Source organism: Schistocerca nitens, chromosome 2 (assembly GCF_023898315.1).
Source record: "Schistocerca nitens isolate TAMUIC-IGC-003100 chromosome 2, iqSchNite1.1, whole genome shotgun sequence".
Taxonomy (NCBI): domain Eukaryota; kingdom Metazoa; phylum Arthropoda; class Insecta; order Orthoptera; family Acrididae; genus Schistocerca; species Schistocerca nitens.
Window position 1 is genome coordinate 942,942,125 of NC_064615.1, and position 19,511 is coordinate 942,961,635.

The 19,511-nt window shown below is 40.4% G+C and overlaps 1 protein-coding gene across 1 annotated transcript in view; it reads right to left on the reverse strand.

Annotated features, from left to right (window-relative positions):
- Positions 1–19,511, reverse strand: part of LOC126237267 (protein O-glucosyltransferase 2-like) — a 103,673-nt gene that overhangs the window by 55,528 nt on the left and 28,634 nt on the right. The window contains exon 2 of the mRNA XM_049947195.1: positions 8,220–8,425. Within this exon, the coding sequence (XP_049803152.1) occupies positions 8,220–8,425 (206 nt within the window). The remainder of the gene's footprint in view (positions 1–8,219; positions 8,426–19,511) is intronic.

Genomic DNA, 19,511 nt, shown 5'->3' on the forward strand with positions numbered 1-19,511 from the left:
GTTATTCAATCTGTATATTGAGCAAGCAGTAAAGGAAACAAAAGAAAAATTCAGAGTAGGTATTAAGATCCATGGAGAAGAAATAAAAACTTTGAGGTTCGCCGATGACATTGTAATTCAGCAAAGGACTTGGAAGAGCAGTTGAGCGGAATGGACAGTGTCTTGAAAGGAGGATATAAGATGAACATCAACAAAAGAAAAACGAGTATAATGGAATGTAGTCGAATTAAGTCGGGTGATGCTGAGGGAATTAGATTAGGAAATGAGACACTTAAAGTAGTAAAGGAGTTTTGCTATTTGGAGGGCAAAATAATTGATGATGGTCGAAGTAGAGAGGATATAAAATGTAGACTGGCAATGGCAAGGAAAGTATTTCTGAAGAAGAGAAATTTGTTAACATAAAGTATAGGTTTAAGTGTCAGGAAGTAGTTTCTGAAAGTATTTGTATGGAGTGTAGCCATGTATGGAAGTGAAACATGGACGATAAATAGTTTGGACAAGAAGAGAATAGAAGCTTTCAAAATGTGGTGCTACAGAAGAATGCTGAAGATTAGATGGGTAGATCACATAACTAATGAGGAGGTATTGAATAGAATTGGGGAGAAGAGGAGTTTGTGGCACAACTTGACAAGAAGAAGGGACCGGTTGGTAGGACATGTTCTCAGGCACCAAGGGATCACAAATTTAGCATTGGAGGGCAGCGTGGAGGGTAAAAATTGTAGAGGGAGACTAAGAGATGAATACAATAAGCAGATTCAGAAGGATTTAGGTTGCAGTAAGTACTGGGAGATGAAGAGGCTTGCACAGGATAGAGTAGCATGGAGAGCTGCATCAAACTAGTCTCAGGACTGAAGACCACAACAACAACAATCATTCATGGCATTATTCATAATATCCAAGTAACAGGTTTTATTTATTACATTTCATACATATGCCAAAATTCCTATTTTGCTTTATTTTTTAAATAAATTCCCCTCCTGATGTCATTTGGTAAATGCTCTTATACAATTCCACAACATTAATAATGTGCAAATTAAACTGTGTAAAACCACATAAATGACTGCAACATAGTTCTCATAAAGTAACTGTGGTGATGCATAAAAATACATGACTGAAATCAAAAGACTTAGCATAGTTCCCTCATGGGTGTTAAAATACAAGTCCTGGGATGTATAGATAGGCAACATGATTTCTTGTCTTTTGTAGGCAAATTGCAGTTTCTCAGTACCCAACCAATAAACTATAGCCTAAAAATTTGCAAAATAAACAAATATTTCCCTACATTAAATACTAACTGCCAACCTTGGCACAAATCTAATCAAGATCTAAAAGGATCTTACTGTAGTAGTTCCTGGATATTATTTCCTCTTAGGTAACTGCAACATCTGTAAGAAACCTGAGATAGCAATTAATTCTATCCACCTAGGTATTAATATGTCACATTTACAGCAATACTCCTACTGCAGCCCCCAAGATGTACCTGGTGTTATTTGAATGCCTGGAGATGATCCGCCACCCAGGATAATCCGCTGTATTCTTCCTGTTAGGAAATTTTTATCCAGTACGAAACCTAGTTTAATAAACTACAATAATGTATTTCCTAGGTCATGCTGTGATACTGAATCAAAAGCTTTCTGAAACTCTAAATCACCACATCAACTTGTTAAACATTGTTGTTTCCACTTACAACTGTCAAATAATTTTTTTTATTGCAGTTGACATTTTGAGTATTACTATTCACCTTCAGGTAGAACTTTCAATTACAAATATCCAAACAGGCATAAATACAATCACTAGTCCAAACATTAAGCGAGTATGAATGGTGTCCGAGACATGAGGTACACAAAAAATCATAAAACCAAATAAAAACCACCATATGGTCCCAGCTGACGGGTAGGTAACAAATATAACAGACCGATTTAGGAAGTGCTTCCTGCCGCCGTTGGATAAGCAGCTGCCAGCAGCAAGTCGTATACTCCTAGCACACTTATTTGTTACATAGTTTCGTATAGGAGGTGTAATTTCGAGTTTTAGTTACTGTAATCGTACATTCAGGCAGATTGTAGCGCAGTCATTAGGCATTTCTACATGTTAGTTCATACATTCTTTGTGTGTTTCCCTTGCTTTATCTAGGCACGGACTCGTGTTTCAGTAACTGTTGTTCAACAGCGATTAGAATGGACAGGGACTGTGATTGCTGTGTTCGGATGAGGGCTGAGTTGGCATCACCTTCGCTCACAGCTGCAGGCAGCGCTGACTTCGGTCACGCAGCTTGAGGCTGTTGCCAATGGGCACCACTGTGGGAAGCCGGACTTTGGTATCACAGGGATGTCAACCTCGTCCCGTCTGTCCCCAGATCGGTCTGCCGCTGTGGTTGCCCCGGTTGCTGCCCGCAGTGTGGCTGAGCCCTCACCTGTGGTTGATTAGGAGGTCATTCCAAGGCGTGGCAGGCAGCGAAAGACGTCCCCGGAGGCTGATCAGAAAGCCTCCCCGGTGCGTCTGACAAGCAGGTTTCAGGTGCTGTCTCTGGCTGAGCCAGATGCAGCAGCCTGCCCTGTTTCAGAGGATGATTCTCAGCCTTCAAGGTCCGGGCAATCACAGAGGGTGGGCTTATTGGTAGTTGGGAGCTCCAATGTCAGGTGCGTAATGGGGCCCCTTAGGGATATGGTGGCTAAGGAGGGGAAGAAATCCAGTGTGCACTCCGTGTGCATTCCGGGTGGAGTCATTCCTGATGTGGAAAGGGTCCTTCCGGATGCCATGAAGAGCACAGGGTGCAACAAACTGCAGGTGGTGGCACATGTCGGCACTAATGATGTGTGTCGCTTCGGATCTGAGTAAACTCTCTCTGGATTCCAGCGGCTATCTGATTTGGTGAAGGCTGCCAATCTTGCTTACAAGATGAAGGCAGAGCTCACCATCTGCAGCATCGTTGACAGAACCGACTGCGGATCTTTGGTGCAGAGCCGGGTGGAGGGTCTGAATCAGAGGCTCAGACGGTTTTGCGACCGTGTTGGCTGCAGATTCCTTGACTTGCGCCATAGGGTGGTGGGGTTTCAGGTTCCGCTGAATAGGTCAGGAGTTCACTACACTCAGCTGGCGGCTACACGGGTAGCGGAGGCTGTGTGGCGTGGACTGGGCGGTTTTTTTAGGTTAGAAGGCCTCGGGAAAGTACGGGGTGGGCTGCAATCTCAAAGGTTGCATGGCAAATACAGGACGTGCTTGGATCAAGGAACAGTCGGAATTGTAGTTGTAAACTGTTGTAGTTGTGCTGGGAAAGTCCCTGAGCTTCAAGCGCTAATAGAAAGCACAGAAGCTGAAATCGTTATAGGTACAGAAAGCTGGCCTGAATTAAGTTCTGCTGAAATTTTTACAAAGTCTCAGATGGTGTTCAGGAAAGATAAATTAGGCAGAATTGGTGGTGGAGTGTTTGTGTCTGTCTGTAGTGGTTTATCTTGTAGTGAAGTCGAAGTAGATACTCCATGCGAATTGGTATGGGTGGAGGTTATACTTAACAGCCGAACTAAGTTAATAATTGGCTCCTTCTACCGACCCCCAGACTCCGATGATATAGTTGCTGAACAGTTCAGAGAAAATTTGAGTCTCGTAACAAATAAATACCCCACTCATACAGTTATAGTTGGTGGGGACTTCTACCTTCCCTCGATATGTTGGCAAAAATACTTGTTCAAAACCGGTGGTAGACAGAAAACATCTTCCGAGATTGTCCTAAATGCTTTCTCCGAAAATTATTTCGAGCAGTTAGTCCACGAACCCACACAAATTGTAAATGGTTGTGAAAACACACTTGACCTCTTATCCACAAACAATCCAGAGCTAATAGAGAGCATCACGACTGATACAGGGATTAGTGATCACAAGGTCGATATAGCTAGGCTCAATACCGTTTCTTACAAATCCACCAGAAACAAACGCAAAATAATTTTATTGAAAAAAGCGGATAAAGTGTCACTAGAAGCCTTCCTAAGAGACAATCTCCATTCCTTCCGAACTGACTATGCAAATGTAGACGAGATGTGGCTCAAATTCAAAGATATAGTAGCAACAGCAATTGAGAGATTCATGCCTCATAAATTGGTAAGAGATGGAACTGATCCCCCATGGTACACAAAACAGGTCAGAATGCTGTTGCAGAGGCAACGGAAAAAGCATGCGAAGTTCAGCAGAACGCGAAATCCCGAAGATTGGCTAAAATTTACAGACGCGCGTAATTTGGCATGGACTTCAATGCCAGATGCCTTTAATAGGTTCCACAACAAAACATTGTCTCGAAATTTGGTAGAAAATCCGAAGAAATTCTTGTCGTATGTAAAGTACACAAGCGGCAAGACGCAGTCAATACCTTCGCTGCGCAGTGCTGATGGTACTGTTACCGACGACTGTGCCGCTAAAGCGGAGTTATTGAACGCAGTTTTCCGAAATTCCTTCACCAGGGAAGACGAATGGAATATTCCAGAATTTGAAACATGAACAGCTGCTAGCATGAGTTTCTTAGAAGTAGATACCTTAGGGGTTGCGAAGCAACTCAAATCGCTTGATACGGGCAAGTCTTCAGGTCCAGATTGTATACCGATTAGGTTCCTTTCAGAGTACGCTGATACAATAGCTCCCTACTTAGCAATCATATACAACCACTTGCTCACTGATAGATCTGTACCTGCAGATTGGAAAATTGCGCAGGTCGCACCAGTGTTTAAGAAGGGTAGTAGGAGTAATCCATCGAACTACAGACCTATATCATTGACTTCGGTTTGCAGTAGGGTTTTGGAGCATATACCGTATTCAAACATTATGAATCACCTTGAAGGGAAAGATCAATTGATACGTAATCAGCATGGTTTCAGAAAACATCGTTCTCGTGCAACGCAGCTAGCTCTTTATTCGCACGAAGTAATGGCCGCTATCGACAGGGGCTCTCAAGTTGATTCCGTATTTCTAGATTTCCGGAAAGCTTTTGACACCGTTCCTCACAAGTGACTTCTAATCAAGCTGCGGGCCTATGGAGTATCGTCTCAGTTGTGTGACTGGATTTGTGATTTCCTGTCAGGAAGGTCGCAGTTCGTAGTAATAGACGGAAAATCATAAAACTGAAGTGATATCAGGTGTTCCCCAGAGAAGCGTCCCGGGACCTCTGCTGTTCCTGATCTATACAAAGGACCTGGATGACAATCTGAGCAGTTCACTTAGGTTGTTCGCAGATGATGCTGTAATTTACCATCTAGCAAGGGCATCCGAAGACCAGTATCAGTTGCAAAGCGATTTAGAAAAGATTGCTGTATGGTGCGGCAGGTGGCAGTTGACGCTAAATAACAAAAAGTGTGAGGTGATCCACATGAGTTCCAAAAGAAATCCGTTGGAATTCGATTACTCGATAAATAGTACAATTCTCAAGGCTGTCAATTCAACTAAGTACCTGGGTGTTAAAATTACGAACAACTTCAGCTGGAAAGACCACATAGATAATATTGTGGGGAAGGTGAGCCCAAGATTGCGTTTCATTGGAAGGACACTTAGAAGATGCAACAAGTCCACTAAAGAGACAACTTACACTACACTCGTTCGTCCTGTGTTAGAATATTGCTGCGCGGTGTGAGATCCTTACCAGGTGGGATTGATGGAGGACATCGAAAGGGTGCAAAAAAGGGCAGCTCATTTTGTATTATCACGTAATAGGGGAGAGAGTGTGGCAGATATGATACGCGAGTTGGGATGGAAGTCATTAAAGCAAAGACGTTTTTCGTCGCAGCGAGATCCATTTACGAAATTTCAGTCACCAACTTTCTCTTCCGAATGCGAAAATATTTTGTTGAGCCCAACCTACTTAGGTAGGAATGATCATCAAAATAAAATAAGAGAAATCAGAGCTCGAAAGAAAGGTTTAGGTGTTCGTTTTTCCCGCGCGCTGTTCGGGAGTGGAATGGTAGGGAGATAGTATGATTGTGGTTTGATGAACCCTCTGCCAAGCACTTAAATGTGCATTGCAGAGTAATCATGTAGATGTAGATGTAGATGTAGATGTAGAAGTATATTGTCCCGATACATACCATAACTCTTACTTCATTGAGGACAAGTTATCATCCACATTCCAATTAACAAGATAATTATAATCTCAGTACCAGTAATCTCTACCTTGTGGATGATATAAAATGCAAATGATTATGAAGCATCAACACATCAAACCCATAGAACTCTATCATTGGGTATGAATGTCTGAAATTATTGCATTCTTTTCTAATTACCATATAATGAAATCATGTAATGCAATGTTACTTATTTTCATCTGTTAGCCAAAATACCTGCTATTATGATATTGCAGTGCTGTGTTGTTAAGAACGATGCAATGTTCCTTTGGACATGCGTGGATGCATAAATACAGCCACTGGTCCAAATGTCGATACCAGCCAGTGACTTGCAATTAAAATGTCCTCCCCTTTACAGCAATTACATAATGTGTGTACAAGTACAGGTTGTGATGCAGGAACGATGATGTATGGTAGTCTGGATATGGGCATGAGTTGTGCACAGATAGCCGAAGCAGTTAAAGTGGAAAATTCAGGTTCAAGTCCCAGTCCAGCATGAATTTGCATTGTCATCTTTCCCTCATACAGCTGACAGTTGTTTGTATGTACTGAAAGTCACTAATTTTCAAATTAATTAAGACAATTTGTGGAATTATGCAATGCAAAGCATGACAACAGATCATCAAAATCTGCTTTCTATATAAAAGACAGAACTACCGTAAACACTAATAAAAATGTCTATTCAAGTATATATCAAAAACATGACTGGAAAGCTGTGCTTAATTTCATCTTCATATAATTAAGAAAACTATTAAATGCGTTGTTGATTCTGCTTATTTGATGTAAACTTCTGTGATAACAGTGTTTTATGGCTGAACAGTATGTCTGAAACTGATCAGAATATTTGAAACAATTTTGTAATCACGTCAAATTAACTTGATGTCATACTTTTTAATCGTAATATCTAAAAATTGTGTTGCTAACAAGTGAGTAATTGTTGAAAAGCCTGTATAACAGTGATAGTTGGCTCACTAGAGAGCACTGTTGATCAGCCTGTGCCACTTTGTGCAATAAAAATGCAATGAAAAGCGTAAGGTTGTATCTTTTACTTAATCCATATAACATGCTTCAGCATGGACTTTAGATCCGAATCCCGTTCTTGAGAAGAATTCTAGGACAATGAGGACGACAAGATAAATACCTGAATTACATCACCCTTATGAACTGGTCACATTTTGTAATTTTTAAAACCACATGGTCAAAAACAAAAATACATTTTGTTCAGAAAAAGAAGATGTAGTGTCCCACCCTGCAGCTCTCAGTCCTGTGCTGCAAGTCCAGACAGTCACAATCTACATTGGCACAGAATTGCCAGTCTTCTATATAGGCTTTGCACTTGACTCAAAACCTGCAGAAATTTCTTGGAATAAGAGTGTATTAATCTGGTTTGTTTATTGGACAAAGTGTTTAACTCAGATGATTTCTTTACTTAGTTATATTCAAATAATCTTCTCACAAACATCACATAACCAAACAATGTTTTCACGAAGTGTGGTAAGGCAAGTGATTCACTGTTCAGTATCAGGTACAATTGATCAACAGATGACAAAAAACTAAAAATAACACCACAAAGTGCAGACACAAACATTAATAGGACTTATCTAATAATTTCTAAAATAATTATAGTTTGTACAAAATCAAATGGTTTTAGTGTTTCCCTTGTTAGGAGCTAAAGTCAGTGCATGAGGACAAAGAATTACAAACATGTCACAGAAGAGAAAAATGTTACCATAACTTTGAGTCCTGGTGGACAAATTTTTTTACCAAACGATGGCAACATCACAAATTGTTCTTCCCTTATGCTATTCATCTTCCTGCATTTTTCCCTGCACAACAGTTGTACTTTAGCTTCTGACAGAGGATGCTGTAATGAAAACTTCAGATATGTCTTTTGTAGGTATTTTATGATACTTATGGACCTTACCACTATTCTTGCTTTATAAAGTAGACTAGAAAACTCTAAATCTCTCTCTCTCTCTCTCTCTGCCCATTATTTGTGAAGTTATATGAATGAGTTTTTTGTCTCTAATATCAGAATAATAATGAAACAGGCGAGATATACTAATCATTACAGTGATGCTAAGACAGTGTAAGAAGAAATAAAAAAGTTGATCTAAATACCTTTGAATGTGTATGGTGATGATGCAACATTGCTGCCTTTGTATTTTACACTTATTTTCAAATTTAAGCAAGTATGATACAGTTTGTATCTCACAATGTAGCTCCCATCTTTCCTATCAAGTATATTAACCCAAACCCGACAATATTTGAATTCTGAATCTCCAGTTATATCAACTGAGAAAACATCTCCTTGGGAAGACTGAAACCTAATAACAAAGAAGGCTACCAATAATCATAATAGTAATGAGACACTCAGTAGCAAGAATGGTAACACTGACACCTAAAACTGTGGCAACAAAACACTATGGTAGTAGCACAAGAAATATCATGACATATTGTTTATTTTCACTTTATGTAACAGTTAATGATAAATACAAATTAATTTCAGAAGTATCTAAAAGAAACCATATGACTGTCCTATGACATTATATAAACATCAAAAGTTTTCCAAAACACACTTACAAAAAGAAAACACACACACACACACACACACACACACACACACACACACACAATAATACACGAGCACGTGCGCACGCTTATGGTTTTCGGCATATGGCATGTGCAGTGTAACTGAACTAATCGCAGGATACCAATGACTTTCTTCCTGCAAAATGCTGATCATCATACTCTTATTATTTTTGTGTTGCAGTATTATTGAAGTATGCATTACACAAAAGTCATAGCTGTAGAAATTCCTCCGTAGACCACTTATATAGATCAGAAGATTTAAATGACCAACAAATTCTCAGTTCAGGCACAGCACTTTAAGCTCCTACAACACTAGTTGTATGAAAATACATATTTCCTTTTTTAATTGAGATTAATGCATTTAAAAATGTAAAATGTTTTCCTTACCTTTATGAGACGAAATTCCAATACTGCTGATGGGCACATTTACAAGTATACAAAACTATTCTGAACAGTTAGGGCCCTTTCTCATATAGGAAAGAGGACCTTCAGGACCTGAAACTTCAGTATTGCAGATAGACATATGTTCATACCTTCCAGAGCTGCTAGTTCCTTTGCAGATAGACATATTTATAAGTAGAAAAAAAATGTTCATTCCAGAGCTGCTGGTTCCTTTGATCTGAGTGGCTTGGCTGACTTCCACGAATTTATCCTTCTTCTCCTTTTGAGGAAGGAACTAATAATTCTAGGAAGTATGAACTAGAGATGGGTCGCTCACGAACAGTGGATCCAAAGGAATAGTTCACTAAGATGAATGGAATGAGTGAGGAAAGAATTCTAAGGAACAGTCTTTCAATGTTCACTTCGGTCACAGCTTTCTACTTATAGTTTCCGGGAACGGGAAACGGTTGGTCTCATTCCCGCAATGGTATGTTGGCCGGTCTTGTTCCCGTTTGTCTTGGTCTCGGTCACGGCTTTCTACTTATAATTCCTGGGAATGGGAAATGGTTGGTCTCGTTCCCGCAACAGCATGTCGGCCGGTCTCATTCCAGCCTTGGTCCCATCCCTGTCTGTCTCAGTCTCAGTCTCACTTGGCTGGACTCGTCCTTCTCTGCATGGTCACTCATCGCAGTTTCACTGCCAACTGTTCATAGTTAGATCAGTATCGAGTTGTCGTTCATTTCGTTCGCTTCACATGCCCATTCCAGATCTGTTTCAAACCTTTTTTGGGACTTCTGGTTCTTTTCATTTTCTATTCAGCATCCATGACTGGTAATTAAAATGTATTTTATAATTATATTAATTACATAAAAATTACATGGTATGTAATACAGTCATCTTTTCAAGTAACAAAATGGTATATCAGCTTACTTCACTATTTCGATAAACAGCAGAAGAAATACTTGTAAAAAAGGCAAGATATTATTGTTATTACACATGCAAAGGAAGTTGGCACGGCACACACAAGGGGCCATTTTCCGTCTTTTTTTTTTTATCCAAGGTAAAAGGACATGTTCATTCTTATGGAACCAAATGAAGCCCATGCTCCATAATCGAGTATCTGGTGTCACATTTTGTAAAGAGAATATGATAACTTCTACAATATTATTTCAGTGGTACAGTGTGGTGCACGATTAATAGGCCCAAAGTACCAGACTGCTCACTGTCGCCCACCTATCGTCATCTGTTGTTTCGAAGTTGTTGTTTGCATTAGCTTATTTGTTATTTCTTCACTGTCTAATTATTACATGTTTATCAATTTTGCTCATAGTGGTCAACAAGTCATGCGTAATTGGTGAGCAGTCTGTACTCGTGGCCAATTTTTTGTGCACCACCTTATATTATTTCACTGCAATCAGCCACATAATGCTACAGTTGACTAAATGAGAGGTTTTGCAGAATCATGAAAATTACAAGTGTGTAAGAATTCTGTTATGAATAAAAGCTCTTTACTCCAGGCGCTGTGTGTGTGTGTAGGGGGGGGGGGGGGGGGGGGGGCAAGTACCCCCCCTTGGCACCTTTCATTTTCAGTCACCTATCCTACTAATTTTCAATTTCTCATAAGAACCATATACCAAGCACAAATTTGAACAGTGAATGAGTAAAAATGAACAGTTCCCAAAAAAGAGCGATCACCAGTGAACTAGTTCCCAGGGATGAACGAGTTTGCCCATCTCTAAGTATGAACAGTTTTTTCTACCTATAAATATGTGCATTAGCAGTGCTGAGATTTTAGCTTGTGGAGGTAAGAAATGGCCAGCTTTAATTTTTACAGTTTTATTGCATGAATTTTCCTTTTCATATAAAGTAATATTGTTATACTTAGCACATCTTTAATGATTTACTATCAAGTTTCATATAACATAAAAAGTAAGAATTATAACCCATCACTTCTTTATCATTTTCATACTGCAATTGATGAAAAGTTCATATCTCTTCTGCTGAAACCTCATTAATTTCTGCATTAATTAATGCCAAGGAGTACATCAGTTCGTTTGTTGGTTAGCTTCATGTTCCAGGATCATTTGTACAATAAATCAAAATGATGTGGAACAAGTCATTTTACATTCTGATCACAAATTAATTTATAAATATGGCTACATGCTGAACATTAATAAGCTCTTTTTTAAATATATAGATGTGAGTTAGTAATTCCTACCCATCACCTTTAAAACATTGCAATAATAGAAATTCTTCTACAGAATAGGAGGGGTTACCAAGGAGAAATTTATTCAGTTTGTTTTCAAATTTTATTTTGCTTTCAGACAAACATGACATTTCAATGGGTAAGGAATGAATGTCATTTTTTTCTGGTAATGTAACTATGTATCTTATTGCTCCTTTGGAACTAAGAGGATTATTTACAAGAAACTTCATGAGGAAATAAATATACCATGAACCAGCAATCAAAGTGTCTGCAAGATAATCATAATCATGAGTGAGCACCACACACTACTTTGGCAGCACAGTTTTGAGCAATGAAGACTTTCTTTCTTAAAGATAAGTTACCCCAGAATATATTCCATATGATGTTGAATGAAAATATGACAAATTTTCAACTTTCTGATCGGTCTCTCTCCAATTTTTCTAGGTGCTCCCTGCAGTTAACTATCACCATTCAGTGGTTCCTACTCCATGCACAGCCACTGTCCATCGATGTCGTTGAAGGTCTGAAGATGGCATATGGTAATCGAAACCAGTCACCTTTTTATAAACATGCCTTGTGATCTAGACTGTTTTATAATTAATTTCAAATTATTATTTAATACTTGTAAAATTTGTTGAGTGAACATGGAAATGGCATTTTCAGTTGAGCAACTCTCCTAAAATCTGAGCTGTATTTACTGAGATGTTATTGTTACTCAGATGGGATACTATTCCATAACACATCACTTTCTCAAAAAATTTGGAAAATTACATTAGTAGCCTTATTATACAGGGGTTTAACAATGGCATATTTCAATCTCTCTGGAGAAATGTTTGAGCGAGTGATGCAGCAGTACATGCTTCAGGTAAGACAGGGCTTATTATATGGGAACACCATAAAGCCTACTGAGCTTTTATTTTTGAGAGAATATATAACTTTCTTAATTTCAGAAGGAGAAGTTGGTGATACATTCATATGATTGAACTTTATGAGATTTGCTTTTTCAAAATACTACAGTGATTTTTCTCTTGAACTGTTTGTTCCCATATTTTTTCCATGTTTAAGAAATGATTATTGAACACATTTGCTACAGGTGACTCACATTTACAGCTTGTTGGCAGGGCTAAGTGTTAACTGTCTGAGCTAATTACATTTTCATGTTTGAACAAATCAGCCAAAATACAGGGTCTTTCCCAAAGGTTGGCCAGCAACTCAGTGACAATGAGTGCAGTGTGGCTTGACATGTTGTCATGGTGTACAATCCAATTGTTGCAAATTTCTTTTCGGGTGCATTGAACCCTGTTGCGCAACCATTTGAGCACTTGACAATAAAACTCCTTGTTGATTGTTTGTCCTTGTAGCATGAATTTACTGTGAACTACACCTTTTCTGCCAAACAACACAATGAGCATTGCTTTCATCTGCAATTTTCTGATCCTTGCTTTTTTTGGGTGAGAAGACACCTTGGTGTGCCACTCGCTGCTCTGATGTTTTGTTTTGAGATCATACTCACAAATCCATGTCTAGTCCTCTGTGATCATTCTGTCCCAAAATTCCAGATCCATTTCATAGTTCTCATGCAATTTCTGGCACTTCAACAGAAGCTGATCCTTCATCTCACTCATCAGGGCTTTTGCCACCATTTTGATGCAGGCTTTCCTCACTTGGAGATCCCCAGTTAAAATGTGGTGAATGATTGTTTTGGGTGTTCCACACTCCTCTGCAATCATATGAACACTTAATTGTCAGCCCTTGTCCACAACTTGATGCACTTTTGGCATCGAGTCATCCATTTGTGATGACAAATGGCAGGCTTTCTGAAGCATTTCGAGTGTCTCCTGCCCCATTTTTACCCAATTCCATAAATAATATGATTGCATAGTGCTGCTATAAAAACTGGTCCATTTTTTGCTCAACAAGGGTGCAGTAGACACCTCTGCATGGAGTGTGCCCTGCCTCAACAACTGCCCACAGGAGACTGACACTGGTCTCGTTTTGGAGCTTACATTCCCCATCAACTTCTCCGCCCAAAGCTCCACCTTGCCAGCCAGCATTGGCAACTACCAAAAATCATTTCAGGAACTTTTGGGACAAACCTTGAAGCACACAAAATATGAACATTTATGTACCAGGAATAACAAACTTTTACTAACATAAAGGAAACACAGAAGAATATATTCAGTAAGAACTTGAGATAAGTTTCCTGCATTAGGTTAGCATTAGTTAAGATCTGTCTCTATTAGCAAGGATGTTCCAACACACTGTTGTTTTCCCAGAATGTTTCAAGGAATACCAGGAACAAATCGACCTTAGATGTCGAAAAACAAAGCCTCTAGCAGCTGGCTCACAAGCTCTTTGACAGCTGTGGTGAACACAGTAGTCAGTGATCTTGACCACTAAATTGGCCCCCTCAGTGGAAGCAGAACATCCTCCAAAAATCTTGCAGAAAAGTGCTCTCAATGTCCAGAGCATGTTCTTCATGTGGGTAATGAGTCTGCTTTGAATGGTTGCGCTTGAGCTTGAGGACGAGGATGGTTTTGCAGCATAAGTATTGATCACACTTCTGGACACATGTATACAGGTTTCACTCTGTCGGTTGGTTATGTAGTAGCCTTACCATTTAACTGAATGTCCAGAATCTGTGCTCCTCTTTTGATGACTCAATATCGGTCCATGTATGGGATTGTAGAGATGGTTTGACACCGTCTGTAATGTGACGTGTGCATGTTTACAAGTATGATGTACATAGGTAGGCATTGTTCCATGTCCTGATGCTTGATGAGAGTGAATGCATGCAATATTTTCCCTAGTGGGAGAAATGAAGTCTGACTGGTCAGGTAGTTCTATGGAACTTGGGTCAATGAACTTGCCCAGCAGTCAAAGTGATTCACTGTAAACAAGCTCCACTGGCAATGGATCTACGGCCTGGTTTGTATTAGGTGCAGAGACAAAGTAAGACATTGGGTAAGGCAGTAGACCAATTAGTGCCATGACACATCAGTACAGCCTTTAAAAAATGGTGTTAATGTTTGATCATGCCATTGCTCACTGAAAGGTAGTTAGTTGTTATGTGATGAAGAGTGCTACAGAATTTACTAAGCTGAGTAAATTACTCATACTCAGATTGCCGATCACATCCATAGTGATGTGCAGTGGACAATGAAAGCGTGAAACCCAATTTGACATAAAGGCATAGGTTAGGATTTCAGCCAATATGCTGTTGACTAGCATAGCTTCTGGCCAATGGGTGAAACAATCAATTGCAGTTAATAAATAGCGCTGACCATTGGATGGTGGAAATGGACCTACTACGTTGGTCTGTACACGTGTGAAGCATGTAGACATATCTGGAAAATCTCTGACTGTTGCATGCACATGACAGGTTATATTACTGTGCTAACACTGAAGGACTGTAACACTGAAGGACTGCGTGAGTCCACTCTTGATAATCCTTTTGCACATCAGGCCAGACAGAACTTTCTGAAACCAGGCGAGTTGATGATGTGACACCAGGGTGGCATAGACTGTAAAGGCTGTCAAAAGCACATCTGCAGAATGCAGGTGGCAGAGAAGAATGAAAAGTTCCACTTGAAATTTCACAATAGAACTACACGTCTGAACCAGGAACATTGACCAGCTATAACTGAAGGATGGATGATTCAGTAGTTTCTGGAGTTCATCATCAGATTCTTGTACCTTTGCAAGTTGGACAAAATCAATAACATTTATTACTCATCTACTTCCAGACAGACAGTTGGTGACCATGTTCTCAACATCTGAAATATGGCAGGTGTTGGTACTGAATTGGGCAGTGGACTCAATATGTTTATACTGTCATGGTGGACACTTGTTGTTATTGGGTCTGAAGGGAAAGACAAGCAGTTTGTGATCTGTAAATATTGTAAACTCTCTGACTTCCAACTGAGGCTGAAAGAAAGTGATTGATTCACAGACAACAAGAAGCTTGTTATTGTAAGTGCTCCGTTTTTGTTGTGAAGAGGAGAGCTCATGTGAGAAGAAGGCGAGTGACTGCCAAGCACCATCAACTTGCTGTTGCAGTGCTGTGCCAATATCAGTGTGGCTAGGATCAACAACCAATGCAATAGGTGCACCCAAAGCAGGATGTTTCAGGAAGGCAGTATTTGCTAAGTTTTACTTTGTTGCCTCAAAAACAGAGTTCATTGCACCTGTCCATTGTATAAGTGAATTCCCCTTCATTTTAGGTCCAGTCAGCATTTCTTGTAACTCAGTGTAGTGGGGCACATGATGCTGGAAAAAATTCAGCATTCACAAGAAACTGTGTAATTCTTTGGTGGTTTCCAGTCATGGGACCTTCACAGTGGCTTCTGCTTTCTTGGGCAGTGGCAATGACAAAGAGGTAATCAGTGGATTAACAAAAACACACTTGGCAGTATTTAAAACGATGTAGTGCTATTTTAAGTGTTTGAAAGCTTTTATGAAGTGTTGCTGATGCTGTTCTGCACTGGCTGAAAAATGAGGATGTCATCTAGGCACAGAATGACAACTTTTGCACCACGGAGTCAATGGACCTTTGTCAAGACTGAGTTGTATTGTATAAACTAAATGTCACAAGGAGACTCTCAAACAATCTGAATTGCATCATTATGGCTGTTTTCAGAATATCTTGACCTGCCACAAGAATTTGTGTAAAGGCGTTTGTGCAGTCGAATACACTAAACATAGTCACACCATGTAGAGCATAGTTGTGATCTCTTAACAGGGGTACTGGAATTGCCCTTGCATTAATTGCTTGATGATCACTATGTGGGCACCATGCACCACACTTTTTGGCTATTAGATGGAGAGTTGATGACAGTGGACTGCTAGGAGGGCGACTAACCTTCCTTGAGCATCAAGCCAAATTCTGCCTTTGTGGTAGCAAGATAATCAGGAGCTAAACATCTAGGATGACATGAAACTGATGGGTCAACAGCCATTTTGATACAATGCACTGTACTGTAGCTTATCTCTTCTGGGGCACCTGGTGATTGCTTTAAGGTTGGAATCTTTTCAAGCAACTCGGTGTATTTGCTTTCTGCTATCTACATGAGCTTTGCACTATGCGTCACTGTACTTGGTCATCAATCATCAGCTGAAAGTCCAGTGATAGTGTTGATGAGTCTCACTATGTTTGTCGCAGAAAGACAGAATGAAGTTGGTGGCTGACAACTTTAGACTAAAGTCCATGGATAAATGAACTACTCTAAACCAGTGTCCACAAGAAATCTTTTTCCAGTCTTCTGGTCCCTAAGAAAGAGATGCTGAGGCTTTGACCATCATTCAGATATGCCTGTGACTGAACGTCACTGCTGTTCAGGTAGGTGCAAGACAAGGTGCAGCTGCAGTTACATCTACATCTACATCTACATTGATATTCCACAATCCACCTTACGGCATGTGGTGGAGGGTACCCCATACCACTACCATTCATTTCCTTTCCCACTTCACTTGCAAGTAGTTCAAGGGCAAAGCTACTGTCTACATTCCTCTGTACAAGCCCCAATTTCTCTTATCAAACAATGGAAAATCCAGGATGGAATGTAACAAAATTATGAGAAGGAAAGTTCCTACTCACCATATAGCAGAGATGCTGAGTTGCAGATAGGCACAACAAAAAGACTTACACAATTAAAGCTTTTGGCCATTAAGGCCTTCGTCAACAACACACACACACACACACACACACACACACACACACTGCGAGTCGCAGCACCAGTGCACGATGGGATTGACGACTGGATGGGCGTAAGGAGGAGGCTGGTGTGAGGATGGAGAGGGTTAGTATGTTAGAGGTGGTTGACAGTGAAGTGCTGCATGTTAGGCAGAGGGCAGGGGAGAGATGGGGAAGGGGGGGGGGGGGTGGAGTAGTGGGAAAGGAAAGAAATAAAAAGACTGTGTGTGGTGGTGGAATGACTGCTTTGTAGTGCTGGAATGGGAACAAGGATGGGGCTGGATGGCTGAGGACAGTGATTAACAAAGGTTCAGGCCAGGAGGGTTACGGGAACGTAGGATGTATTGCATGGAAAGTTCCCACCTGTGCAATTCAGAAAAGCTGGTGTTGGTGTAAAGGATCCATATGGCACAGGTTGTGAAGTAGTCATTGAAATGAAGGATATCATGTTTGGCAGCATGTTCAGCAACAGGGTGGTCCACTTGTTTCTTGGCCACAGTTTGTCAGTGGCCATTCATGCAGACAGACAGCTTCTTGGTTGTTATGCCTACATAGAATGCAGCACAGTGGTTGCAGCTTAGCGTGTAGACCACATGACTGGTTTCGCAGCTAGCCCTGCCTTTGATGGGATAGGTGACGTTAGTGACCAGAATGGAGTGGGGAGTGGTGGGAGGATGTATGGAACAGGTCTTGCATCTAGGTCTATTACAGGGGTATGAGCCACAAGGTAAGGGATTGGGAGCAGGGGTTGTGTAAGGATGGACAAGTACATTGTGTAGGTTCAGTGAATGGCGGAATACCATTGCAGGAGGGGTGGGGAGGATAGTGGGCAGGATATTTCTCATTACAGGGCACGACGAGAGGTAATTGAAACCCTGGCAGAGAATGTAATTCAGTTGCTCCAGTCCTGGGTGGTACTGAGTTACGAGGGGAATGCTCCTCTGTGGCCAGACAGTGGGACTTTGGGAGGTGGTGGGAGGCTTTCCAGTCCGGCCCCAGCCTCCTCCTTACACCCACCCACTCGCCACTCCCATCATGCACTGGTGCTGCAGCTCGCAGTGTGGTTTCAGTTGCCTGAGACTGCAGTCGTGTCTGTGAGTTGTATTTGCACGTGTGTGTGTGTGTGTGTGTGTGTGTGTGTGTGTGTGTGTGTGTGTGGCCGAAAGCTTTAATTGTGAAAGTCTTTTTATTGTGTGTATCTGCAACTTAGCATCTCTGCTATAACTTCTCTTATCTCATTTTCATGGTCCATGTACATTGGCAGCAGTAGAATCATTCTTCAGTCAGCTTTAAATGCCAGTTCTCTTAATTTTCTCACTTGTGTTCCTCAAAAAGAATGTTGCCTTCCTTCCACAGATTCCAATTTGAGTTCCTGAAGCATCTCTGTAACACTTGCATGTTGTTCAAACATACCAGTAACAAATCTAGGAGTCTGCCTCTGAATTGCTTCAAAGCCTTTCTTTAACTCAACTGGGTACGGATCCCAAACACTCAAACTGTGCTCAAGAATAGGTCGCTCTAGTGTCCTATAAGCTGTCTCCTTCACAGATGAACCACATTTTCCTAGAATTCTCTCCATAAACCGAAGTTGACCATTCACATTTCCTCACATGCTTGATACATTTGTATCACTTTAAACATTACACCCAGATATTTAAATGACACGCAGGACACTACTGTATCTGAACATTATGGGTTTGTTTTTCCTACTCAAGCACATTAACTTGCAATTGAACCACACAGAGCATAGTTGTGATTGCTTAACAAGGGTACTGTGTATCTGTCAGGAAGTGCCCTTGCATTAATTTTGTGACAATCACCACGTGGGCACCATGCACCACATTTCTTAGGTATTAGATGGAGAGGTGATGACTGTGGACTGCTTGAAGGGCGATAAATAATCTCTAAATTTCTGGTGATATCAGAATACATTTGATAATTTGATTGATCCTCCATGATAAAAAGTCACTGTAAAGAAACTTAGAAGGAAATAGAGATTACTGGATAATGGGAGTAAAACAAAGCATTTGTCTATCGAGAGATGCTGAATGAAACACACTTGACTGTCAAGAGAGCAATACATGATACCTTCAGTGACTCAGTAACCACTGTAGCAGAATGTTGTCAAATGATATTTCACAGACCCAAAGAAATTCTGGCTGTATGTAAAGGCCATTATTGGCACCAAAGTTAAGTGTACAGTCCCCAGTGAATGAGACAGGAACTGAAATTTAATGTAGCAAAGAAAAGCTGAAATGCTTAACTCCATTTTCAAATGTTCCTTTACAAACAAAAACTCAGGAGAATTGGCCTAATTTAATCCTTGTACCACTGAGTAAACGAATGAAATAATGTGTTGAGAAACATCTGAAATCATTAAAACTGAACAAAGCTCAGGGATCAATGGAATCCTTGTCAAATTTTATACTGAATTTACAGTTGAGTCAGTCCCTCCTCTAACTGCAATCTATCACAGATCCCTCAAACAGAAAACTGTGCCCTATTCATTGAAACAGCACAGATCAAACTCATGTACAAGAGG